General features: G+C 39.9%; 3 protein-coding genes across 3 annotated transcripts in view; 2 read left to right on the forward strand and 1 right to left on the reverse strand.

The window, feature by feature from the left end:
* Window positions 1-26,737, forward strand: part of LOC104951087 (BTB/POZ domain-containing protein kctd15) — a 292,312-nt gene that overhangs the window by 175,231 nt on the left and 90,344 nt on the right. The window lies entirely within an intron of this gene.
* On the reverse strand, window positions 124-15,929 carry kcnh5a (potassium voltage-gated channel, subfamily H (eag-related), member 5a). The gene is made up of 12 exons (XM_010777709.1): window positions 15,857-15,929; window positions 14,460-14,583; window positions 13,753-13,859; window positions 13,508-13,636; window positions 12,320-12,435; window positions 11,639-12,031; window positions 11,450-11,536; window positions 10,511-10,943; window positions 6,381-6,580; window positions 5,212-5,464; window positions 4,752-4,948; window positions 124-2,647 (listed from the first exon to the last, which is right to left on the reverse strand). The coding sequence occupies exons 1-12, from the start codon at window positions 15,927-15,929 to the stop codon at window positions 1,514-1,516; spliced, it is 3,246 nt and encodes a 1,081-aa protein (XP_010776011.1). The 3' UTR covers window positions 124-1,513.
* sgpp1a (sphingosine-1-phosphate phosphatase 1a) overlaps window positions 17,915-26,737 on the forward strand; it is an 11,996-nt gene continuing 3,173 nt past the window's right edge. Inside the window, exon 1 of the mRNA XM_010777708.1 lies at window positions 17,915-18,934. Coding sequence (XP_010776010.1) covers window positions 18,284-18,934 — 651 coding nt within the window. The 5' untranslated portion in view covers window positions 17,915-18,283. The remainder of the gene's footprint in view (window positions 18,935-26,737) is intronic.

Consider the following 26,737-nt stretch of genomic DNA (forward strand, 5'->3'; position numbering starts at 1 on the left):
ACAACTTTGACTTGAAAAGATACATGTTGAAGATTTAAAAAAGGTCTGCATGTTTTCAATGCTTTTGATTCACATAAAGACTGACTTTTTTGCGTAACAAAGGAGACTAAACAACAGATGGTGAGCAGGCATTAGTTTTCATTATTCATTTCACTGTTGACAGGTTCGTTGGGTGCATGCAACGTCATTTATAGATGTAATATAAAATAGAATCAAATAACAGCCACATGCTTACATCCTCACAGTTCATACTCAAGCAGTAGTATGAAAAAAATTAGAAAACATCTTCAACTAAAACTGTAACCATGCTGCTTGTCCATGTTCATCCTCCTATTATCTAAGCACAGTAAACAAATGTGAACGTTTGCATCGCTAAGTGCAGTGCTGGTTTATTTAGAGTTGCATAGCAGCGTGTAGTAACCCATCACTTATCCCAAATCTTCTACAGTCTAAAAGTGCAATTTCCATTACTATTTAATCTTACAGTAGGCAAAAATGAAACTGTTCATAGTGAAATAAATAATTAAATTCAACATAAGAGCAAAATACCTGAGCCAGAGGCATAGTTACATGAAGGAATATACAATGAGGTCGCTGCAATTGCATCATTGTTTAAGGAAAATAAATATTTCACAAGTAAACTGAGATAATGCTAATTGGCAATAAAAATATATAAATAAACCGCCATTATTGCACTCTACTCCTATTTCACATGCATGGGAATGAAGCTAAAACCATTTAAAGAGTTTGGAAAAAGTTCATTAAAATGAATGCATAGTGCAGTAACAGGTCAAAACACAAACAAGGTTAACATTTCCATTATAAAACATATGCTCCAGAATATACCATAGAGTTGATTTTGTCTCACCAAAACAACCCTGAACGAGGCTTTATTATTGTAAGGCACATATTATTACCTGACAACTAATAACTAAAGAGAGGGAGATATTTATTAAACATACGTGAAAGTTCCTGCTTTCTAGAACACATTATCAAATAATAGTTAGAATAAAATAAATAAATAACATTTAAATAAATAAATAAAAACTGTAAAAAGATAAGGAAACTCATAAAAATGATACAAAAATACTTAAATTAGAAAGAATGGAAATAATGTGACTCGACTTCAGCTCCTATCAGGCTAAAATGCTTTTTAAAAAAGCCTTCATCAGCTATGAGGTACGTATCTCTGCGTGTTTACAATGCTTCTAAAATGTTCAGGTTTCCTAACAATAAGTACTTTCCTAATAGTTTGTTCATTAACAATACTAACAATAAGTACTTTCCTAATAGTTTGTTCATTAATTGTTTCTATTTGGCATTCTCAAACATACACAGGGCCTCATAAGTGAAGACCCCTGTGTTTCTGTAGTGCTTAGGTAACGTTAAAAGGGGATTTCCGCATGCAGTCTAGTGTTTAATGCTAGTTTCTATGGCAGCCAGAGTCCAGCAGGACATGCAAACTGGTGCTTCATCAGTTCCTCAACAGATCCAGGTTTTATGATTAGTAAAATCAAAAGGGCCCGTCGTCAGCTTTGGGTGTGCCCTGCTTGGAGTCGGCGGCCGGCTCCTGGTGTCTCACTCTGGGCTTCGGGGAGGAGGTCGGTGGCAGAGAGAGTCGTCTTTTTAACGACAGCAGGCGGAGGATCTCGCTCACCTGAGACTCGAGCACCGACAGGCGGCCGCTCAGTTTCTGAATGTCTCCCTTCAGCTCCAGCTTGGCCTCGTGCAGGACGGCCAGAAGGAGCGCTTGTTCGGACACGGGCTGAACAAAAGAGTGTTTGAGGGGGTCAACCCCGAGGCTGTGCTCGAACAGGTTCCTCTCAAAAGGGCTCTTTTCCATCGGGCTCCTTTCGAACGAGCTTCTTGAATCTCCTGCTCGGTCGATGCGTAGGTCGCTCTTTGTGATTCCGCTGTCACAGGAGTCCGTTTTGTGCAGGGCGCTCGTCTCTTCCTCTGTCCCCTCCGCCCCGTTGCCCCCCTCTGTGTTCCCCATCTCTCCACCTTCCTCTGAGTTCTTGTTGGGGACTGCTAACTGCTCTGAGGACTCGGACCCTTTCGGCCACTCCTCGGCCTTCTGTGGAGTCTTTTCTGGCTCAGCAGCAGCAGCAGCAGCAGCAGGAGGTGGTGGTTCGGCTGAAGCGGCACTTTTAAACTTTGCCCAGCCTCGAGCCCCTTTGATACCTGCAGCTCCACCTGCAGCAGTGACCTTTGCGGGGCTGTTGACCTTCAGACATAGCTGGTTTTCTCCACCGGGCCTCGCTATCGACTCCCCGGCTTCCTGTGTGCCGCTTTGCTCCGGCGCCTCAGTGTGGATGAGTGTTTGTGGAGGTGCGGCCACGCTCCCTGCGGACCCCCCTCCTGTGCAGGGGGCATTATTCTGCACCGAGGAGCTGTACTCCTGCTGCTGAGAGGGGACAGACTGACACTGTGTGTACAAGTTTGAGTCGGAGTTATGGTGGTGCAGCGGCTCCACCTGCACACAGTTGTGATCAAAGTAGGCCTCCCCCGGGGTCTGAGCGTCTCTCTGCAGCCTGAACCTCTGGAACAGCTTGCGGACCGGGTGGTCTTCGGGGATGGAGAGAGCCACCTCGTTCCTCTGGCGCTCCTGCTCCCTCTTTACGTCTGCAATCTTTCTGAAGATGACCTGCAACAGGGAGAATCTGTGCATGAGCACAATGATGGGGGACACTTACACCAAGGCTACTTTAAATACAACTATAGCTCTGCTTTGATGAAACATATATAATGCAGCTATAGAGCAAGTATTACCATCTAGACCTGTTGAAATATTAAAGGATAGAATGCAGCAATGCATGAGGGAAACTGTTTATGGAGCGATATCTAGGTCCTGAGGGTCTCTGGATTATCTCTGAAGACAAACAAAGGAAATTGATATGATTCTTAGCATCTCACTTGCACTCTAACACATTTGTTGTGGTAATAACTTAACTATATACAAAAACTTAAACTGATCTTACCACCGAATCCAACTCGCCATAATAACAATTGCTACTGCAGTAATATTTCAAAATATTATACCTCAACAATTAAGTCATCTATGGGTTCATCTGAACCCATAGATGACTTAATTTGTATGTTTAAAGCCACAAAGAAAACCACTACTGCAAGATTCTTGGTCATACTTTGATCTAAATGCTCAAGACCAACAAGCTGTAGCACACTTTAACAATAAAGAATAAATTGTTTTAATCAAATCAGTGTCACAAACTGCAAAAAACTAAAACACATTAAAACTGAAAGATGAAAGTTCAAAATATTGCACTAGGTACATAACTCATATTCCATGTGCAGTAAATGTATATTCACGCACTTTAACCGAGTACATGAAGTAAAGAGGGCAGACAGTAAGTGTTAAAGCTAAGCAGCAACAAGCTCTTTTCTAAAGCTGCTGGAAATGAATAATAGATGACTTTGTTCTCATTGAATACATTTTAAGTACACGCCATAAATATTTCACAAAAATCCACAATTTGCCTTGAAATTGTTTAGATTTAGAGCTCCTTCAATGTTGGTTTTGGTTTGATTACATAATAACTTTTATTTAAATGGAGCTGCATCAAACTAGAACAACTTGAGAGTAAAGTTAAAGTACATGTTACTCGAAACATTATCAAATAATTATAAACCTGCATGTTTCTGTAAACACGCTGGTAGGGCTGTAGCTGGACTATTCTTGACCTTAGATACAGAAAATGTGTCATTTTAGTAAATGTGAGGATGTTTCATTCCGTCATCAAAGTGCATATTCTTAATAAAAACATATCTTTAATTCCTATTCATCTGAGCTATTCCTGAACAAAGAGCACAACAGCACATATAGCAGATTGGCTTTAAACAGATTGTTCATTAAGAATGTATTTGATTTTTATCCCAGAGGATCAAATTACAGCGATATATGAGAATGTTGCGACCAATACTGGAAAGCTATTTATCTCAATGCTTTAATTGAATTACATTTGGTCCTGGAGAAGCTCCATCAAATATTAATTATAGTCTTAGTTTGGACTTATCTTGATATTTACACCAGATGAAGGATTGAACCACTTGAGAAAAACTGATTTTAAATTTGAAACTGCTTTATACAGTCTTCTTAATTTCAATATCAGTGTCCATTTGTTTTGGACAGGAGGAGACCCCTGAGGATTATATGTTATAGGTTTGTGTGCATGTAAGTGGTCTGCAAATGCTAAAATCCCAAAGTTCACGTGAGAGGGAGTTTCTCTCCCACACACTCACACTCTCCTCTCCTCTCCTCTCCCCCCCCCTGCATGAAACCCCTCCATTGGACTTCTTTGTGTACATCACCATGTAACACTCATGCTTCTATTGGCTAGTGCTCCAACACATTGTACGTGATAAGCCAAAAGGCGGGACATCTCTGAGCGGTTGACAAATCACAATAGACCCAGCCAGCTAACCAATCAGAGCAGACTGGGCTCTGGTTTCAGACAGAGAGTGAAAAGAGGTGCTGCAGCACAGGCAGTATGAGAAAATAAAAGAGCTTTTCGAACATTAAAGCATGGAAACATGTCGCAGTAGAGGCACAGAATACAAATATGAACTTGAAATTTGGCCCCTTTAATGTCCACCCTCTAATAAAGCTAAACTTGTAATTGAATATCATCGGTTTATTGTTTAAGACTTAAAACAACCAATTATGTTTGACACTGAAAACTAACCTGAATGAAAGAAAGACAGATATTTCTTCCATTAAGTGTAATCTTTACCCGTTTCCGTAGATTGCAGGTGAGGATGAGGTTGCGGGAGAACGTGTTGGCGAACGCTGTGTAAAAATCCAGCACCCTCATTAGAGGCTCTTTCCTGATGACGTGCAGATCGCAGTAAGTCAGAGCTCTGACGTTCGCACACGCCCGCGCCTGGGTGGTCTCTTTCCAGAACACGTCTCCAAACACGTCACCTTTACCTGGAGAAAGCCATAGATGATCACTGGGTTTAATATAGGCAAAAAGTGTTGAATGATTGACATAAAACAGATGTAATTAGAGTATACAGAGAGTTTCAGAAAGAGAACAACTTTTATCAGGAATAAAGGTGTCTATATTCAGTGCTAGTGAGTGGAGTAAAACGCATCTTTGCACTAACACAACCTTTGCTCTGGTTTTATCTCCACCCAGAGGCACAGATAAAACGTAACCCGGTCAACCTAATCACAGTGCATAAGATTACCTAGAATTGCGATGACCTCATCATCTTGAATGACCTCTAGTGAACCGGAGACCACGAAGCACAGGGTGTCGACGCTCTCTCCGATGTGGAAGATGAGGTCTCCAGGGGCACAGTGGGTGGTCTGAAACTCCACGGCCAGAGAGCGCAGGCAGCCGTCGCTTGCCAGGCGGAATGCAGGGTGGTCGTTGAACACCTGCCTGTTGAGGTGCACGCAGATGTCCGCCCGCATGTCTTTGGGACAAATTGAGAGAACCTGACAGAGATATCAGAAAAGTGAATATGTATTTAAGGCAACCCGTATTAGCGCTACATCATATTTTTATCATTGGGGTCAACATTTTCCAAAGTCCAGGCTTTTGGGGAGGTGTTACAATATATTAAGATAAAACAAATGAATAATAAACGTTCTTATTTATAGCAGTCACAGCAAACCTTTAGTAGTATTTATAATCTTTAAATAATCTTTCGATCTGTGATATCAGAGCAAACTAATTGAGCCATAACGACAGTCTGAAGACCGAACAAGAAGACGTTTATGGATAGACATCACACTGAATAGTAAAGTCATTTTGTCAGGACCAATCCTGGTGCTCTTGGAGGGAAAAACTGTTTTTTGTTTTAAAAATAAATCTATTTCTCGGCCTCAGCCAAGAATTCATTCTCAAGGTTATGTTTAAAAACAAGGCTTTAATAAAAAAAGGCTCATAAATTATCAATATAACAACATACACTTGGCTTTTTCTGGGTGATTTTCCTTTTTAAATGAACTATTTCAATTATTAAACTATCAATCTGCTGTCATTTTTACCGTAGCTCAGCAAAAATATGACCTACTACAGCTTTATGATTACAAATAACCTGGCATCTCTTCAGGTGTGAACCCCGAGTCAACGAGGGCACATCTGCTGTGACCTTTGAGGCTCTTTATTGTCCACCTGCCCACCTTGCTCATATATTTTGTATGATATTGTATAAATTAATAGCATTTTTACAGCACCAGAGCTGTGCATAAGTTTTACTTTGGACTCGAAAACCCTAGTGGCACTACTGACTTCTATCCAATCAGTGAATCTATCAGAATACGCTATTTCCAACCAATTCTATTTTACTTGTTGTATATCTTATGTAAATTAGGAGTATAGGGATTTGTTGTAGTATATCAATGATACCTTATCTGTGTCTATGCCCCTTGACATGGCCCAGGTGGAGACGATGAAGTCCATGACCCGCTCACTGAGCCCTTTGGGAACCTGGTAGAGCTTCAGGAAGTCGCGCACGTTGTTGAGCATCTCGTGATATCGGTTTGTGTTGGTGTACATCTGCTGGAAGATGGTGGTGACGTTTCCAAAGATAGTCGCATATAGCAGCGCTGAAACAGAAGGGGGGGAAAAAGCAGCGTAACAAACACACTGACATGCGGGGCTGATTTATTCAGCAACATGAGACGGGAGGATTAGCTTTACTCCAGGAAACCATGTGGGATCATTAGAAAGTTGGTTTATATTAAGGCTGAAACATTAACAATTTAAAGAAAATGTACATTAATAGGATTTTTATTACAAAATATTCACGTAGTTAAACCTAAGATCTGGAGTTGTGTAAATTAATGGATTAATTACATATATACAAATGTGTAATGGATTGTTTGAATGTTTTGAAGAGATAACTTATCTCAAAAGGATCACTAATTATCAATTGTGGTGCAAATTCAAGTGGACCTATCATGCTATATTTGAATAATACAGTGTAGGACCATACATATATAAGGCATATTTATACTTTTTATTTTTCAAAATACCAAACAGATCATGCATTTTAGCCATTCCTCATTTCTCTCAATTTAACACTGTCTTTGCATGGGCTGATTCTGTGAGAACAGCACCATCTACAGGCCTGGCATATGTACTACAGCGTCTCCAGCGCTTTCAAACGGCAATGTCCGTGGCTGTCTCCTCCTGATTGGTGGAGTTGGGACATCACAGAAGCCGTAGCGTGACATCACAGAAGTGTTCAAATCTGGATCAGTCTGTATCAGATCCGTTGCAGCCCCTTTTTAAGAGATTTGGGTATGGAGGGAAATAGAGAGGGTTGTGTTTTCTGACACTTGGTGAGTTCCCTGGAACACCGGGGACACATATTCATGTATAAAAGACGTACAAAGGTGCATTTTGCATGATAGGTCACCTTTAAGTTAATTAAGTTAACTAAACATTTTGTACCTTTAAAAAGGTATATTCATAATAAAATACCATATTATTTTTGTTTTCTCCTTAACAGTTTTGTGTGTTTTTGGTTATAAAGTTAAGATGAACCATTATCTACTCCTTTTTCTCCTCAGACTTGCATAACCTTAAATGTATCATTTGTTAAGGGTAAATCAATTTACATTAAACCTTGTGAAGCCTTATATGAAATAATGATCACAAAAAGTACAACTTATTCAGATATGATGTGTTTAATGAGCCTTTCAAAATAGAAAACAAATATTATGTCATTTTAAATTGCATATATGATTTTTTAAGGGTATCATTTAGCAGTGGATTGAGCGTTATAATGTATTTCCTAATGCACATTTCCTCTGTAAGTTCCGCGCTGCAGTGACCTCAAAGAGTCAGTCAGTATCTCTTATCGTGAGCTTTTACCCACTGAAGAGGAAAGAGTCGTCTCCAGTCGCCACAGCAGGATCACAGAGGTTAGGATACATATCTAACGTGATGGCTCATTGTCCTTTTACAACACTCCAGCCTGTAGGCAAACTCTCCCTTTCTTCTCTACCTCTCACATAATTACTGTATCTGTAGCAGGAGATTTATCGGCCGTAATTGAACCCGACACAAAAGCGTAACTAACTGTGTGATCTTCGTGTTCGGGACAACACCAGAATAATGGGTGTTTAGTTTTGGAAGTAGAGACCTAGAAGCGTGGCTGTCACTCTGTGTTTGCCTCATTGTGTTTATTGCATCACTTTACATGCTGTTTTAGAGGAGTGGGCCAAAGGTTAGTGTAAAGGCGCGTCGTGACGGAGGAACTGTAAGCAAAGGCTGACAGTGGAGGCAGTGACACTGAAAGTGGAGTATTACTGTAACTGCACTGGGTGATGAAAATAATACAGACACGTGCATAAAAATAGATTTCTATTTTTATGAGGAGGCTCAAAGGGATTTAAATGAGGATGGTTTGTCTTATTGTTTTAGATAGAACAAGCCTGTACGCACTGCATGACTTCCACAATACAGGACATGATCCAACTGCGAAAACACTACATCTCAAAACCATAACATAATTCAAGTGAAAAACGTATATTGTATGTTGTATTGTATTAGCTTTAAAATGAAAGTCCTCCAGATATAATGGCTTTTCTTTGCTTTACTGTCACAGTTTACATTGTTTTAATGCATGAAAATAGTTGTGTCCCTATATGTTTCATTAAGCATCTGTGACTTTGTAAAAAAAAAGCATTCACTCCTTGAGTTCAAACAAACTATTTAAAGCAGAAAAAATGCCAAGATGATTTCAATATGAGTGAATTCACAAGAAGACGATGCTTTGTGATGACCAACCTTCAGACAAACCCCCATAGAGCAGGCTGTGATGTGCGCTGAACATGTCACTTTTTATTATCGACAAAGGCGAGTCTTAAACTCTCCCTAGAGAGCAACAGCGACTCTGCAGCTATATGTGGATTACACGAGAGGAGTGAAGAGAGACTGTAAACTACTGAATACTGTGGAGAGTGAAGATGTTCACGTTTTGTGTTGCTTTTTGTTGATTCTGATCAAATGATTTGATATCATTTGAATATTTCCATTATTCAAATATTGATTTTAATAATGGATATTAACAAATAATGTTGATTTCTGCTATACCACATATTCATCAGTCAGAACCCGCTTTGTGTTGATAATTTTAAGCTTGAGTTTATTTGTATCTGTCTGTGTTTGCACGTAAACACCATATGTTGCTTAACTAGCAGCTGGGCTGTGGATAAATTAACGTGACTAGCATGCAAGTGAATGCATCCAGATTGTTTCTGCTTCTGCAAGGTTGTACTGGCATATTATGAATGGATAAACGCATGAATGAAAACAGCATCAAAGGATGTATATCGTCCGAGGAAGAGTGATGGGGAGATTGAGAAGAGGCTAACGCTGTACAGCTGATTGCATATTACTTCCCGTGTGTAACAGCAGACATAAAGCATGACAACAAGTGTCAGATAATCTCTATTTAGACTGCTTTCAGCGTTACACTAAACACTTTGTGGTAGCTAGCTGTGCTAGCAATAGCTACAATTAGCTCTGTAAGGCTTTGTTAAGGGAAGGTTTACATTTAAAAAAGATAAAACTGTGTATTAGTTTTGTGGTTGTATGGAGTTATTTTTTGATTCAGTTGATATTTGTCACATTTTAGGAGCTGCAGTTTCATTGCACAACATCTTACTGCCTTTAGCAATAGGCTACCATAGCGGCTGAAATAATGACGTGCCTACTGGTGTATGTGTGTGTCTGTCACTGAGGTAAACTTTTCCTGTGATGAGAGAATTTACAATCATAACTGTGATGGAGTATTTTCTTTTCTTTTTTTTTTATTCCAAATGTTTCAGCACACACTGACTTCACACTGAATGCTACAGAAACAACGGCAGAGCTGCTGCTCTTTCGTCCTCTGCTTGGATTGATTTAGACAAGGTTGGACTGTGTGTCCATTGAAGAAGAAAAACAGCGGTCACTTTGATTTAAGCTGTTCTGAGAAGCTTCACTTTAATTTCTCTTGACAAACAGTCCACTGACAATTGATACATGTAGGGTTTGTGCTTCTGGTACCAGGCTTGCAAGAGCAAGCGAGGATTGGAGGCCTTGTGTTAATCGGGGGCTGTGTGTGTGTGTGTGTGTGTGTGTGTGTGTGTGTGTGTGTGTGTGTGTGTGTGTGTGTGTGTGTGTGTGTGTGTGTGTGTGTGTGTGCTCATGTTATAGAAAGAGCTTGTGTGTATCTGCATTAGACGGATGTGTGACTCCATTTACTGCTCCATTAACCAGTGCTCATACCAAGAAAATGTAGAGCTATGACATTATTTGTTGTGTAATATTAGATTTATGGCTGCAACTAAACATTGTTTTACTAACAATTAATCCACCTGTTATTTTCTAGATTAACAAATTAATTTCAGTAAAAAAGTCAACTGATTGATTCTTCGACTAAATGTTACAGATCTCTACTGAATGATAACCGTTTAGCCAAGAAGATTTTATGAAATGTTTTTGATGAATATTAAATGGTGTTGGAAAGTGATTTTACTTACAGCCCACCATCATCATCGCCACGGAGAAAATCTTCTCTCCATCTGTGGCCGGAGCGATGTTCCCAAATCCGATGGTGGTGAGACTCGTCATGGTGAAGTAGAGGGAAGAAATGTACAGCGTGTCCTTGTTGGGACCCCCCTCCCACTGTCCCGTCCCGCTGGCGTTGTATCGGTAAGGAGTCCCGATGCTCAGGGCCAACTGGTAGAGCCAGCTGTCCGTCTTTATGGTGTTGGTGGTCTCATCGATGACCTCATAGTCCCCGATGCTGTACCAGATGCAGGCCAACCAGTGGGCCACCAGACCGAAGACGCACACCAGCAGAAGCAGGACAGCTGCTCCGTACTCCAGGTAGTGGTCCAACTTCCGAGCCACCCGGCCCAACCGGAGCAGGCGGATCACCTTCAGGGAGCTGAACAGGCTGCTGAGACCTTGCTGTGAGAAGCGGGAGCGAGGTGGGTCAAAATCTTCCCAAATGTTTACATATATTTTCTTGGCTTTGTAGTCTTTTATGATCATAAACTGAATATCTATGGGATTTTTGGCCCGAGCTCAACCAACAAATTAAATCTTTGACCCTTAATTGCATTATTTCTTCAAAACATAATCAACAGATTAATTGATAATGAAAATAACCACCAGTGGGAGCCCTACTGCATTCCTTTGTACTTTTGCAAAGAAGGTTTTTCTTTTCTTTTTTTGATATCAACTCACTTTGTTATATTATCTTGGTTTGCAAAGCTATTTTCCCACTCTTCAGTATACCACCAATCTACTCCATTACACTCACCAACTCTGTCTGTCTGCTGTCTGCGGTGGGAAAGTGATATTTCTTTATGGGTTTGTCCCTACAGTATAACTTGATTATTTGTCATGCTGTCATTACATCCCTTGTCAATATACAAAGCAATTGCTCAAAGCAGCTTTAAAAAATTCCTTACTGGCAGAAACGAATCTTCTGTTCGTGTGGTATTCCTGTGGAAAGACTCCCGAAGATGACTTGTTTGAGTGGCAGAGGCGATGATATCCTACAAAAGAACAGTCAATCAGAAATGTGTTGATATTCATACGCAATGACAGGTACCAACACACGGGCCATTTTAGCAGTCAATTAATAAAAGCTCAATCACCTCATCTACATGTTCAAAGCCGTTGATGATGTCGTAGGGCAGACAGGACAGCAGGTCGATGACGAACCACGTCTTCAGGTAATTCATGCGTATGAGCCTGGCGTCTGAAACCACCTCCCCAGCAGGACCCACGAAGGTGGTGTGGAAGTTCAGCACGATGTCAATAAGGAAGACGACGTCCACGACGCTGTCCAGCACCAGCGAGGCCAAATTGCTTTGCTTTGTCTTAAAAGAGACGTTATACGGCACCATGATGGCGGTGTAGAAGGTGAGGATGAGGATGACCCAGTCCCAGGTCGTCTTGAAGGTGCAGTAGTGGAGGATGATGTGTGGGGGGGTCTTCGGGGCTTCCTGCTTGTACTGAGGGAGGATGTCTGATCCCAGCTGGAGAGCCTTTCATTGAGAGGGAATATTTAACATAAATAGTTTAGAATCAAGGAACAGTAATCCTGTCAGAAATCTTTTTATGTGTGCAAAATCTTGGAGAGTGTCCATTGCAGTTTTAGGGTGGATTTTTCACAATTTTCTTTTAATTGGGAAGCATTTTAATGTATTTATTGGAACAATATTTGTTTACAGACTCTACATGTTCTAATTTTAAGGCACTTTCTTTATTTAGCTTGAGGTATTTTTATTGCCAATGGAAACCAAACTCTTCTCTAACCCCTGGACGCTGCTCACCTCGGCCAGTCTGGATGGCTTGTGGCAGACCTCGGTGGTGTTCAGTGGAGCTAACTGCTGCACCACGGTGCGATTGTTTGTCAGAGCCCGTGTCAGTCTGGCAAACTTTGTCCATCCTGCACAGAGAAAACAAACAATGAAATAAATGCAGGAACGCAGCACAAATATTCATAGAAAGATGCCTCAAATTAAGTTTTTACGACAAATAACAATGATTTCAAAGCAGCGAACAATACAGAATAGTCATCTTTCAACATTGGCAATAACAATTTAATTATAATGTTCTTCTTGAAGAAAAAAAACTACATTTCTGATTTAATAATAAATTAAGTGTTTTCCACTGCTTGGAAAATGTTTTTTTCCCACCAGTATCGACAAGTATGCGAGGTAGGATTACAAGATACCCTCAGTTTTGAAAGAGAGTCATTTTTTCAATCCATATAGTGCATGAATGCATCATCATGACAGACTTCTAACTGCATTTTTAAGCAGAAAGGAAGAAATACTAAAACCAAAAATGCTATAAAATTAATTTGTAAATCATTTGAAAATACTGTACTATTTAGTACATCACCCAAATGCATTTTAAAACTGTGTTCATCTTTAAATTTACAACATTACATGATTCAGCATGGCAAAGAAGAGGACATTATGATTGAACCTTCCCTTTAAAGCCTATTAAATGTTGCCAGCTTGCAATTTTTGTGTGAAAAGGCAATGATTTTTCTTTTATCCCCTCCATTTATGATCAATATGTATCATCTCTGTGGATGGTAATGGTGGCCCAAGTGTCCTTTGTTTCTGCTTGACGTATTTGAAAGTCTTAGTGGCACACATGATCCCCTGGGACATGGCACCCTCAGAGACCAGTGTTCACTGACCCGCACACACAACACCTGGACAGTTGTATGTTACATACCAGGAAACAAACGTCTGTTAAGTCACTCATGTGTGCTCGAGACTTTCGGCTGCGCTGCACCCTCCATGGTGTGTGAGGATACATTTAGCTTTGCTTACACTGCCTGGACCATTATGAGACATTTGACAATAATTTGATATGAATGTGAAGTAAATGTGCGTTCTCAGCCTTTAGTGCGTGGAATAAGAAACCAAAATGTAACTCCAACAGTGACAACGCTGAAACAATGATAGCAAGTTTAAACCATTTGGCTCATAAAGACGTCTCACCTTTAGTTGACTCTTCTTCTATCGGCTGTTTAAAAAGTGTAATGTCTCTGAAGGTGCAGAGGAAGAGCACCACCTTGTCGTTCTCATTTCTGATTGGAGCTACCTGCATGTAGAGCCATATTGGCAGTCCTATGAAAAACAGATTACATTTAAGCAGTGTGAAATCAAAAATTCTACATAAACACATTTTTATTATACAAATAACCGATTTGGTAAAACACATAGAATTCAATAAATGTACTCACTATTCTTTGTATAGAGCAGCACCTCATAGAACTGGGACTCGTAGTTATCAAAGGTCTGTCTGATTTTGTCTATTGTGTTCTTATCAGTCAGGTCACCATACATGAAACTGCAAAATAAGGGAGAGAGAAAACCAAGAAGCAAAATGGAGCATGTTAAAAGAAAGAAGAGAAGGCAGAAGGTCAAAGACAGAAGATACTGAAGTGGATTGAACACTTTTTCTGCTGTTGCATTATTACATTACATTACGTTTAGCTGACACTTTTATCCAAAGCGACTTTCAATATCAGTTGCAATATAATGTTGCAAATCAGTGTTCACATTTCCTTGTGATGACAACAGAGTGTTGTATTTTTATTCCTGGTCCTCAGTCCAATTTTACCACTTCCATAATTAGTTGGGCTTTTAAAGATATATTTCGTATGCATATAAAGATCAGAGATTTCAGGGTGCCTTTTTACTTTTTAACATCTAACAAGGGACACCAGATGAAAATAAGCCTTTGGGTCTAAATTTGGCTCATTTACAGTTGTTCTTCGTTCTTCTGTTGATCAATGAGTACAGTCCCTGTCAGATAACTACAAATGATAAATCCTTGCTCATCAGGAGGAGCTGGAGCTGTGATCCAAATTTCAAAAGTAAAAAGATTTGCACCCTCCAATCTTTGTTATATTCACTCATGTATGTTAGACAGAGACTCATATCTTACTTGCACGAGCTGCTCCTGTGCATGACTTCAGCTCGGTGGTATCCAGATAGCTTGCAGAATCCATCGTTGCTGTAAACGACCGGCCACTCCAAGACCTGTGCATTTCCCAACAGGAAACTGGTTTCTGCACCAAAATACAGCAACAATACAGCAGTGAGGAACGGAACTGCAAATCTGTACTTCCAATGATTGCAATTATTCAAATCACCCTAAGCAAACTCTTCCACATCATTTTAATAACCATATAATGCATAATAGACACACGATCATTAAAATAGAAAGAATCAGCAAACATTGGTATTCAGACGAGTCACTGGGTAGAAATAATTGTTGATAAAATGTTTATGTTCCAGTCCTAATGTTATTAAATATTGATGAGGAGCTGCAAACTTATCCAGCTTTACAGCCGTTTGGACAGAGCTGCTGTCTCGAGAGAAAAGACTGAGGACGTTTTCTGCTATTTACAGTCCGCATTAAAGCTGTCACACTCGAAGCTTCGGCTTGTTTATCTTGAACTTAACGTTTGTGTGTCGGATTAGTTTATGCTGTAATCAATGAGTCCACTCTGCGACCGTTTGCAGGAGAGAGACAATAATTTCTAAACTTTAGGTTATTGTCCCAGACTGAATTTGTATAAATTATTAATGCATGGTTCATTTTCCACCTTTACACAGTTTATACTACAGTTTGTCTTACACTGTGCACTTCTTCTGTAATGAAAACCATCCATCTCACACTTAGCCTCACTTTTATATAAATGAATGCATTTTTAATAACAGTATTACCTTTCTGTATAATACATAATAACAAATATTAATGAATTAAATGATGATCACTTTAGGGTTTCATGTAAAATATAACAAAAATGGTCTTACTGACCAGCACCTCTGCAACATCTTCTGCTGAATTGTTATTGTGATTTATTTATTGTATAATGCACATACATAAAAGTGCCCACACCACATTTTTGTTTCGACTAAAACATGTTTTCCTATAGTTCTGCATCTACAATAGCTCATCAGAAATAAAGGACATATTAAAAAGAGCATTAAATCTTAAGCAGAACAAAAATTAAATGTACTTGGACAGATCATTAAACCTGTTTCTATGTATAAACAAGTGAAACAATACATGTATTTAGGGTGACAAGAATACTCTATTATGTGAATTACACTACACTATTTGAGTTTGTTAAGCAATTCATCAGTACATATATTTAATGTAAAGTTTAATAAAGAAAAACATGTGAAATCACCAACAAAGTGGAGCTGCTTCTCGTTAAATAACATAGAAACAACATGAGAGGTTTTACATCCAGTGCAGCCTTGTGCGCTACCTTCACTGACATGCCGGATTAACATCAATTAATTATTGTTTTTTCTTTAAGTAAAACTCACCGCTGGAGCGCCGGACAATATTTTCCAGAAAAGTGTTCTGCGGGGCCACCAGTCCTCTCTTGCCCCCATGCATTGTGAGTTTTCCGGACACACTCAGAGCTGCTCGGTGGTCGTGCTGTTGTTAAATACCCTCTCAGATCACTGCCTGGCCGGAGCGTGCACCACCACAGTTAAACTACCAGATTTTTTAATAGGAACTTCCGGGCTGAAGTTTTAAAAATAAAAACCTTTTTCTGAACGTGACATTGTTTCAGTTTTACTCAACACAAATTGAAGATTACGAGATGTGTAACATGTGGTACATTTGATCTAATATCGCTAAACTGTTATATTTATATTTGAAATCCAGCCACGTTGGAATTTACTTGAGGCGTACGTGACATGAGCTTAGTCCAAAACATGCAACAGATAAGATAAATAGATCCTTACCCACTAAATAACAATCATCTTTAATATACATCTTGTACACATCATGGGTAAAATTCACATCAGCATATATAAAATAAAAATAAAGAACATTAAATTCGATGCTTTTATTTTGAAAGGGAATGTCGCTGCTTTCTTGTGTTATTGTGGTCTCTGGATTTTCAGACCCGTAGCCTACACATGAATTAGACTGAATTTAAAGTACCTTTGTTGACATATAACGTTGATCATACATACACGAACCTGAGATTTCTATTACAATGTTGTAGAAATTAAGAAAATTATGTTTTTGTTTAAAATGGTAAATTATTTGGAATGTATTGATATTTATTCTCTTTGATTTTACATTTTAGTGATTATACATTCATCATTTAACTCAAGTTAAAATTAAGGACTTTTACTTGCAATATAATATTTTCAGTTTATTACTAGTATTTTAAGTAAATATTCTGAATACTTATTTTACCACCAGTGGTGTAAAAGTAACGTACATTTACTCAAGAATGTACTTTAATACCATTTAGAGAGACTTCTACTTTGTTGCTACTTTGTACTTCTACACACTTAAATTCAGAGCTAAATCGTGTACTTTTAGTCAACTACATTTATTTAGTAGGCCTACCTAGTTACTTTGCAGATTTGGATTAATATAATGATGTGAAATATAATCAACACTTAAATAAGACTTTAGTTACACCTGCAGTACAATTCAAAAGCTGCCCTGCAGTATACAAAGTCATTAAAACTAGCTGCTCCTTTGCCAGCTTCGATAAACACTATAATGCATCAATAATTATAATACAAACATATTAAATATATTATTCTAAAATGGGCAAATTTGAATAATGAGTAATTTTACTTTTGGTACTTTAAGTACATTTTGATGCTTGTACTTTAGTACTTTTACTTGAGTAACATTTTGATTGCTGGACTTTTACTTGTAACAGAGTATGCCTTCACTCTGGTTGTTCTACTTTTACAAGATCAGACAAAGTAGAAACAGAGCTGCACTTTCTGACAGAATGAACACAACTCAAACCAATCCGAACAAAAATATTTCCCCAAATGTAATAACAAACATTCTGAATTTGACCACAATCCTGTTAGGAGAGCTCACTATAGCAGCAGAATATGTGTTTACCTGCCACAACCTCAGGAACAGTGAGTGAGTTAAGGTTTTTGCTGTTTGCCACATGTATCGTTCGTTACACTGGGTAAAGAAGGCTGCATTTGCGGGCCGCATTCGGAGGAGTCTTGTCTTTTTTTTTAATTGGGACGGCCTTCGTTTGGCGGAAGTGACGTATGCGGTCTCCGAATGCATCCTCAGGAGGATGCGGCCGCTGAATTGGGACACAGCTAATGTATGTTGCTTAGTGTTCTTTTATTTTGTTAACACCTTGTACTACATGCTTTGGCAATGCTATGTTTTTCATGGTCATGCCTATAAAACTCCTTTGAATTTGATCTGAGTACCTCTCCCCCCACTGTCTACCACTGGTCATCCAGCACAAGTACTTTTGAGGCAATCTTTTTTTATTTATGTGTAATTTATCGCAACTCCAGCAGGGGTGGTAACTCCAATATTTTTGATAGAGACCGACTAAAAATAAAGTCAAACGAAGAAGACACACATAGTTGAAGTACTAGGAGAAGAAGCACAACAAGAAGAAGAGTAGTGAAACAGGAATAACGGCCTGACTGACGCAGTTAGTTGGATGGAATGGGATTTACCGGAAAGTAATGGTTAACTGTAACGGACTTTGGATGCTGCCGCCTCCTCTGCTGTACAAGGTCTTTGTTTTGAATGCGGATAACAGGCAGTAGTGCCGCGTAGCTGCTCCGTGCTGTTAGCTCCCACACTGTTGTTTTATTTCGTTAAGAGGAATGCCACGGCCGCCGAGCTCCTCTTCCCTTTAATCTCGGTCTACGAACATGAACTCCATTTTTACGACGAAGCAGTTTTAAAAACAACCCGTTAAAAAAACAACAGTTATTGTAGTCATGGCGACCGACCTTTTAAAGACGTTTGTACAGATGTGTAATTATCTCCAAGACCCCCGCCATGTAGCGAGGTTTCAAAAAGTGTGCGGCGTTAAAGGGACATTTCCGGTTAAACCGAGCGAGCCGGACAGCGGGGAGTCGGAGCCTGAAAGCCCCGGGCTGAGGAAGAGGGGACCGGACAGTAGTGTTGTGAATGGAGCAGCCGGGGATGCGAAGGGGATGCAGGGTGACATTACAGCCGGGCCTGAGGCTCCGTCCGTCGACCCGGACACAACCAGAGCGAAACCCCTGCGGAAAAACTCCCTGACCGGAGACGTGGGTCAGGAGTTCCTCATCCACAACAAGTTTCTGTTTTACCTGTTCACGTTTGGGACGGAGCTGGGCAACGAGATGTTCTTCATCGTCTTCTTCCCCTTCCTCTTCTGGAACATCGACGCCCTGGTCAGCCGGAGACTCATCGTGGTCTGGGCCTGGAACCTGTTCGTGGGACAGTCCACCAAAGACATGGTCCGCTGGTCCCGGCCCGCGTCCCCTCCTGTGGTCAAGGTGGAGGTCTTCTACAACTCCGAGTACAGCATGCCGTCCACGCACGCTATGACGGGGACAGCCATACCCTTCTGTCTCTTCATGCTCACCTATGGACGGTGGCAGGTGAGCACCCTTTTTAAACATAGAGCATCACTATAAAGCTTCAGATCTATATGAACATAACATATGTATGTGCTGTTGCTGCAGACAGAAGATGTGCAGTGTAGGTACAAGTGTGCAGAAGTTTTAAAAAAGGCCGATTTATTAACATCATGAGGGGTTGGCTGCCACACAGGCCCCATAAAGCTCCAAGTTGACTTTCAGAATCAAAATAAAGTTTATTGCCAAGTAGTTCACTGTTCTCACTTACAAGAAATCCCCATGGTGTTTGGTGGCGCATACAATAAACTATGCCTGTGAATTCCTTTTAAGAGGAAATAAAAATACAGGCATAGTACTTTAAAAGTCATTATGTAAAATTTGACAATACAACTATGAAAAAGATACTTTAAAAACACAGACGCTTAAGTAAAATATTACAGTTTAGTGCAGGATGTGCAAAGATATTGATGGAGGAATATATATTTTTATAAATTGCAACATGATCAATATTCGTTTTACTTTTAGCGCTGAAATTATTTAGTGGATTAGTGTTTCCACCTTTCTGGTTTTTAGGTTAATATGATGCTTACAGGGTGCATGTGTGTTTTTAATTACACACCAACCAACACACTGCAGCACACCAGGGGAGTATTCCAGCTGATCTGATGGGTACTCAAACCCAGCAGGAAATACACATTTATTTGACATGTATAAAATACAATTTTAAACTCACAAAGACTGGGGGGAAGGGGAGGATTTGATAGCCCCCACAGTGTTAATCCATCTCTGAGGGCAATACACATGGCAGAACTAGGCCACAACCTTATCAATCTAAATCAACAAATATCTGGCTGGTGTTTTTAAGTTGGACTTTATTAATTAATAAAGTCCAACTTAAAAACACCAGCGATCATGAAACCCACAAAGCACTTGACATTGTAAAATATCACAAGCTCCACGTGACACAAATGTCAGAAAACACAGTTGTCAGCCTCTTTTAATAAAGAGAGTTCCTGTTTTTACAGTTATACATCATTAAACTGAAGGTTCTGAGGTTTGGAACTGACAAAACTATACATCAAGACTATAACTAGAAGATTCATTAATAATAAAAACGAATTGCAGCCGAAGTTACCATTACGCTCCTAAGTATCAATAGGCGCATTCACACCGGAGTACTTTTCCCGTTTGGTTCTGTTAGTACCCCTTATTTTGCGTTCACACCAAAAAGAGTACTTAGTGCCGGGAACTTTTACCCCCATTTGTAATGCCTGCTTGAGAGGCGGTACTATCCTGGGGAGAAAAAAGTACCAATTTCTATTGGCTGGCCGAATTCCAAACCCAGTCAGTCCCCAAATCTATTGGCTGGGCGAATTCCAAACCCAGCCAGTCCCCAACTCCGGAGACTTCCAGCCGGGGACTTCGGGTGGCAGTACGCCGTGAAGTTGTTTGCGGCCTGCCAGTAAACCCAAAGCAGAAGAAGACGAAGTGACGTCAGCGGCTCATTTGCGTAATCTTCCCTCAGGGAACTTATTCTGGTGTGAACGCGATCTGTACTTAGTTCCATGGGGGAACTAAGTGCTGGGGCACTAAGTGCCGGCACTAAGTACGGCAAAGTACTTGGTGTGAAAGCGGCTAATAGACCATAATGCAATGAACAAAGTTATACAATCGTTGAAAACTGAACACAAATGTTCCTGTGAGTCTTTTCTGGTTACAATCAGAGGAAGCGGTTGGGAGGGGCACTTTACTCCTGAGGAGTTACAGAGAAAAACATAGTGTCGTACTGTGATATGAGCCAGACCAGAGAGCTCGAAGACATCACTTCACTTACTATGGCTGTCGCTGATCACTGTTAATCCCATGATTCACTTTATGGCAAGCCAAAATGAAACTTGGCTGCATTTGGGTTTGTGTGCACTCTAAGATCATGTATGAAGCAATAACCTAACCTCCAAACGTTTGAGTTGTCGTCATTAATAACTTAAGTGTTCTCAAACCCGAATGGATTCACTTAGGGATTTGAATTGGTCAGAATGCTTTCCAACCATTGCCTAAAGCCTCTATGCTGTTTAAAGAGTGCAGCATTTATGAAACACCACCATGCATTCCTGCTCTTTGTTTGTTGCCCCACATGCATCCTTCCTGTATTTCAACATTCTTGTCTTATCCCTTAGTTAACTCAGCGACCCTGCAATCTGCAAGTTATATCTCAAAAACGTTACCAACTTTTAAATACATGTGATGTGAGTGTAGAGCCCTGCCAAGTAGTACGCTGTATTAAGGACCCTTGATTCAAGTTCAGCCAGTTTTCTGAACTGCTTTGACCCTTTTGTTGTGTCATCAAGTTCACTGTTGTCAAGGTCAAGGATCTTTCTGAGGCAAAAGGTTACCAAAGATAAGATGCATACAATAAACAGGTGTCCATCTTAATAGTGGTTAAATACCTTTGCTTATTATTATTATTATCAAATATCAATGATATTTGGTACTCAATGCCCATCTCAATTTAATTGAATACTTAGGTTTATAACCAAATACTTTTAAAACCAATGAAATCCCATCTGCCTCAGCTTCACTTGGTGATTAGCGCTTATTATCAGATGTCAACGTGACTCCTACTGAACGTCAGCATGTCAGCATTGTCATTGTGAGCATGTTAGTATGCTGATGTCAGCATTTAGCCCAAAGCTCTGCTCTGCCACAGCACAGCCTCACAGAGCAGCTAGCATGGCCGTACATTCTTCTATCACACAGTGACCTTTGAGTGAATTCCTTCAAAGATATCAGCTCAATGTTTTCTTAACAGATTATACTCCGTGGTGTTTTACAACTAGTATTTCCACAGACATTGTCAAGGACAGGGGTGCCAAACTCAATTTCAACGTGGGCCACATCAGCATTATAGTTGCACTCAAAGGGCCTGTTGTAACTTTAAAGGTGGGGTAGGTAATTTTGGAGAAACCAGCTCGAGTGCGCTAGAATTTGAAAATACACAGCCGTCACAAATCTGCCACTTCCTTACAGAGCCCCTCCTCCAACACACACGAACGCGCACATGACCAATGAGGGCACAAGATAAGTTTGTGCACAGATGGACGGCTGACAGGCAGGTAGGCCATCCAGTTACTTTAGCCGGGCCGGCTAAAATGATTGGACGTGCTTTTTAAAGTACTACGGCTTCCACAGATGACATTTTTTTATGGATTTTTGTCAAAGCACTTAAGATATTCATTGCTATCGGGATGTTAAGAGCATTCTCGAGCCGGTTTCTCAAACTTACCTACCCCACCTTTAAGACTATATAAATATATATAAAATAATGCATTATATTACATGATTGCCTCTGAATTGGATTATTATTGGATAGGGTAATAACTTCAGAATTAACTACGTCTGAAAGCAGAAGTCTGGGGTAAATATTTGCAAGTCTCTTCAGTGTGCATGTCACAAAATGAGATGCATTGTGGGACATGTAGTTTATTTGGCAACATGCTTCTGTAAAGCGGTAAGATGGAGCTTTATTAATCCCCGTGGGGAAATTCAGTGGTTTAACAGCAACAGGGTAAGATTGAAAAACAGCACAGCACAGATTCAAACGGACTAATACAATTAAGGATAAATCCAAGATAAAAATGTACAATTATAAATAACTATAAAATAAGAAATTAATTAAAATGAACATATATAGATATACTGTAAAGTAGCATGTAACCGTATAATAAACGTATTATGGGCAACTCTTCGGCCCAAAAAATGGCGCGGGCCGGATTTGGCGACCCCGCCATGAGGCACCTCCTAAAGGGAATACTTCTAGGCACCAATACGGTGGCCAGCTAAGCGGTCTATAACAGTATATTTGTCAAGGCTCGTGCTGCCTGGCAAGCGGGACCAAGACCTTGCTTTATGTAAAAACACCTTGGGTTGGCAAAGTCCAGCAGAAACATGGATTTCAAAGACAATAAATAGTTTTATACGTTCCAATCAAACAGTCACAGATTTTATAGACATCTACATGTTAAACAATAGAGAATTAGATTGAAACACTTCAACATAGCAGTATTTTCTGGAAGTCGTTTAGTTTTCCTTTTGGAAAGGTTGAGCATAGTAGAAAAACCACTGAATGGATTGTACTCAAAGGTGGTACCTTGTCAAGGAAAAAGGCCCATAACGCCATAGAGGTACAAAACGTAACAGTGCAACGATAACATACGATATGGCAAATGTTTTGGGCCCATTTTTGTTTTGGGGGTACTTACATCGACTTTTATAATGTGTATTGTCAATTTAATGTATTTATATGTTGGATAAAGATTTCTCTTATAAACTTTGCGTTCTTATGCATGTGTTCTGATGGCACTGTGTTGGCTCGCCGCCATATTTGCCATACATTTCTCCGGCTAAGGAATTGGAAATACAAAAAAAAGACTGGACCCACTTACCGGCGCCAGCAGATGTAACTTCCTTTAGCTTCCCTTAGCAGACAAGGAGCGTGGTTTAGTCTGTAGTGTTGCTTTTTCCGCCTAGTACTGAAAGATCATTCTTGCTGTTTCCGAACAAAATCTCCTATTTTCCCATTTCTCCCCAAGGGCAGCAGCTCTTCACTTTCTCCCATCAATTTATCCTGGCCCTATCTCATCTACATAATTGTTCTCTATAATTAATAAGGAAGGGCAATGCCCCCTGGGATTGGGTCACTTGCTATCTTAGTTCCCACACAAATGCAGGAAAATGCCTAACAGTTTGATGCAATTCCGTGTATCCTGTGCATATATTATCACACATTCAGAGCTCTACAGCCGATACATTGCATTTCAGGATGATAATATGTGTATTTTAAATAAAATGTATGACAATAAAATAGAAATAGGGTTTATTAAATTCGATATAGAATTTATAGTACTCTTGCATTACATGAGCAAGGAACCACCCGACTTCTATCATTAGTGCTAAAAACTGCGTGGCGAAACACTGCAGGCCAGGGTTTCACCATATCTCTAAAAGGGAAGCTTTGTGCAACGCAGGCAGTTTCCATGTAATCAGGCAAATAGTAAAGCTAGGAGGTCATTTGGCCCTATATTTGCATGTACATTTAGAATTATATTAAGAACTAGACATGGGAGGCAAAAATTGTGATATGAAGTCGACTCCCTGAAGTGGTGATGGGGAATACACCTTGCATTACACAAAGCAAGGACGGTCGGATAGTAGGAGATTTCCAATTTGATGAATTGTTTATATTCTATCAGGCAGGGTTTGCAATCAAGGAGCCATGGCCAAATCCGCCGCAACCTTCAAGTACTGGCCGCAGAGCGGCAAAAAATAACGGGCAATAAAAATTGTAATTGGTTTTTGATATTCTCTAATATTGCCCCTAGACTTCTGCCCAGACGTAGCCTAGTATGTTAGAAAGTATTACCAGAACGAAAAACCAATGCAAGCCAATAACTGTATATAGAACATGTAAATATATGTATTCTTATATATATGTAGTATCGGTAGTATAGTCTTTAAGTACAACCAGCCTTCGGTGTATATAGTCTTATTTACTGAGGCAACTTGCTTGATGTGCCCGCATGAATTGAGGATGGGATAGATGGGGGGGATTGCTCAAGAAAATTGTACAGTTTTAGAACAAATTATATGGGATTATCAAGAGCCATCTGAGAGAAAGCACATTCTTATTTTGTGTGTTGGGTTAAAAGGCGTACTTAATAAATGTTACGATCAACTATTCTACTTCAACTTCGAGCAGTTCTGTCTTCGAGAGAATGAGTGATTGCAACATGCCCCAAATACTATCTATTTGATGGTCCTAAGCTTTAACTTGCCAACATTCGGCATCCTTCAAAATGAGCTACTTAGTGGTTCATTGCCCTTAAAGAGACGACAAAAAGCAACAGTAAACACTGACAAGCGGAAAAACACCATTGCAGGGATCGAGCAGGGGACCCGTTTAACACGACAAATCCATCTCCCTCGGACAAAAACACTCACATCAAAATGCTTCCCAAGATACAATACTTCCGCAATAACAGTGAAGGGTTACATTTCACAAGATGCGTACAAAAGCTTGCATACTGTGTTAGTAGTCATTGACTGGTGATTGCCCTCAGGCTTTACCCTTGTAAATCCTCTCTGTGCCCAAAATGTAATCACTAAATGTCACACGGTTCAAAGTCCTCTTTAAGCACGGGTAAACACTCCTTTCAGCTAGCTTGGTGCTTGGGACCTCTGTCCCCATCAACTCCAGCCCACCACCGAATAAAGTTTCTTTCTTCTTGCATAATGACTGATGTAAGGGAAACAGTTAGAAACTATACTATTAAAACCGGAAAGAAGGCAACTATAACTTAAACATCATAATATAAGAAAAGTATTGAAATACTAGAGAAATGCAATTCCGAAAAATGCTAGGGGACATGCTTTAGCGAAATCAACGCCAAACTGCATGCTGAAATTGAATGGAAGAAAAGGAAAATTTAGATGAAGAACATGAACACGGGCTGAATGGAGAGAGAAGAAAGAAAGTAAAAAGGCTTGAAAACAGAGGAAATGACGCAATACGGAACTAACTATGGCGAATTGATCGTCGCATGCAACGCAATTTAGACACCGATAAGACCTAGATCGTGATGGCTGCCGTACCAAACCTGTGAAATGAGGAAACAATTATGAAAATGATATTATTTTGTTAGACAATTAAAAGCTAGCGTAGTAAAGGAATCAATGATAGGGGCTAACTGAAGTGTACAGTGGTCTGCGGTTAGATAAATGTCTGCTTTGACCCCCCCCGGTTAAAAGGAATCTAAAATAATTAGCCCCTTATCACTTAACTGTATTTACATATAAATCCTAAGCACAGAAAGCTGTCCCAATAAACAACTTTCAAACTTGGCTTCTCCAAAGGACGATGTTCGGTTCTGTGATTATAAGACAGAACTACAAAACACAAACCATTTGTCCAGAAAAACCAAATCCCCTGGATTTTTTGATGGCCTAAAAAGTTGTGCAAGTGGCCACACATCCGCTCTCAAAAAATCAGAACTAACTTCTAATCATGTAAAAGTATTGCTTTCACGATCCGCAGAATCAGATAAATTGTAGGTGTAATCTGCCATGACAGTGAACACCCGACTACAGCAAAACCAAGTAGATAAACGTGGTTGAGAATTATGATATAGTGCGGTTAATACAGACTTTCAGGAAAAGGTACGCACAGCGGGAACTATGGCTGTATTAAGCCACCGGGGAGACCATCCATTGTGTTAGAGCTCTAAAGATACCTGTCAGGTTATTATTTATCCAAGGCAAGTATTTCACGGGTCCCGTGCAGATGTGTCCTCAGGCCTACAAGCTATAAGAGAGGACACTTGAAATCCTCTCATGTAGACCACCTTACCAGTCCAGCGCTACAGAAGAGTTCTAAATACCAGCAGCATGAGAATGCTGAGGAGGGATTAAAGGTCGTGTGGCCTGTTGAGGCTGATGGTAATCCCTTCAACTCTACACATTTCATGCGTTTTTATCTTGTGCATGCAGATTCCTCGGCTATTTCCAAAGCAAAACAATAAGTTACTTAGTGTGAACAGGATAAAGCTCAAGTGTAAGCCATAACAATCGCCATGCCTTGAATGCCTGTGAAGGTAACATCCTGAAGGTTAAGGAGATCTGCGTTCTCCTCAAATGGAATTCATCTGAAAACACATTTAGGTAGGTTATGGTCCCACTCTGTATACAAGTATGGTGCAATGGGACTCAGGATCAAAGGTTCTTATTTCTGCTTCTCTATTTTTAGATTTTTCTCAATTTTGGAAACAATTC

The sequence above is a fragment of the Notothenia coriiceps genome, unplaced genomic scaffold, assembly GCF_000735185.1.
Source record: "Notothenia coriiceps isolate Sejong01 unplaced genomic scaffold, NC01 NC01_scaffold00018493, whole genome shotgun sequence".
In the NCBI taxonomy this organism is placed as follows: domain Eukaryota; kingdom Metazoa; phylum Chordata; class Actinopteri; order Perciformes; family Nototheniidae; genus Notothenia; species Notothenia coriiceps.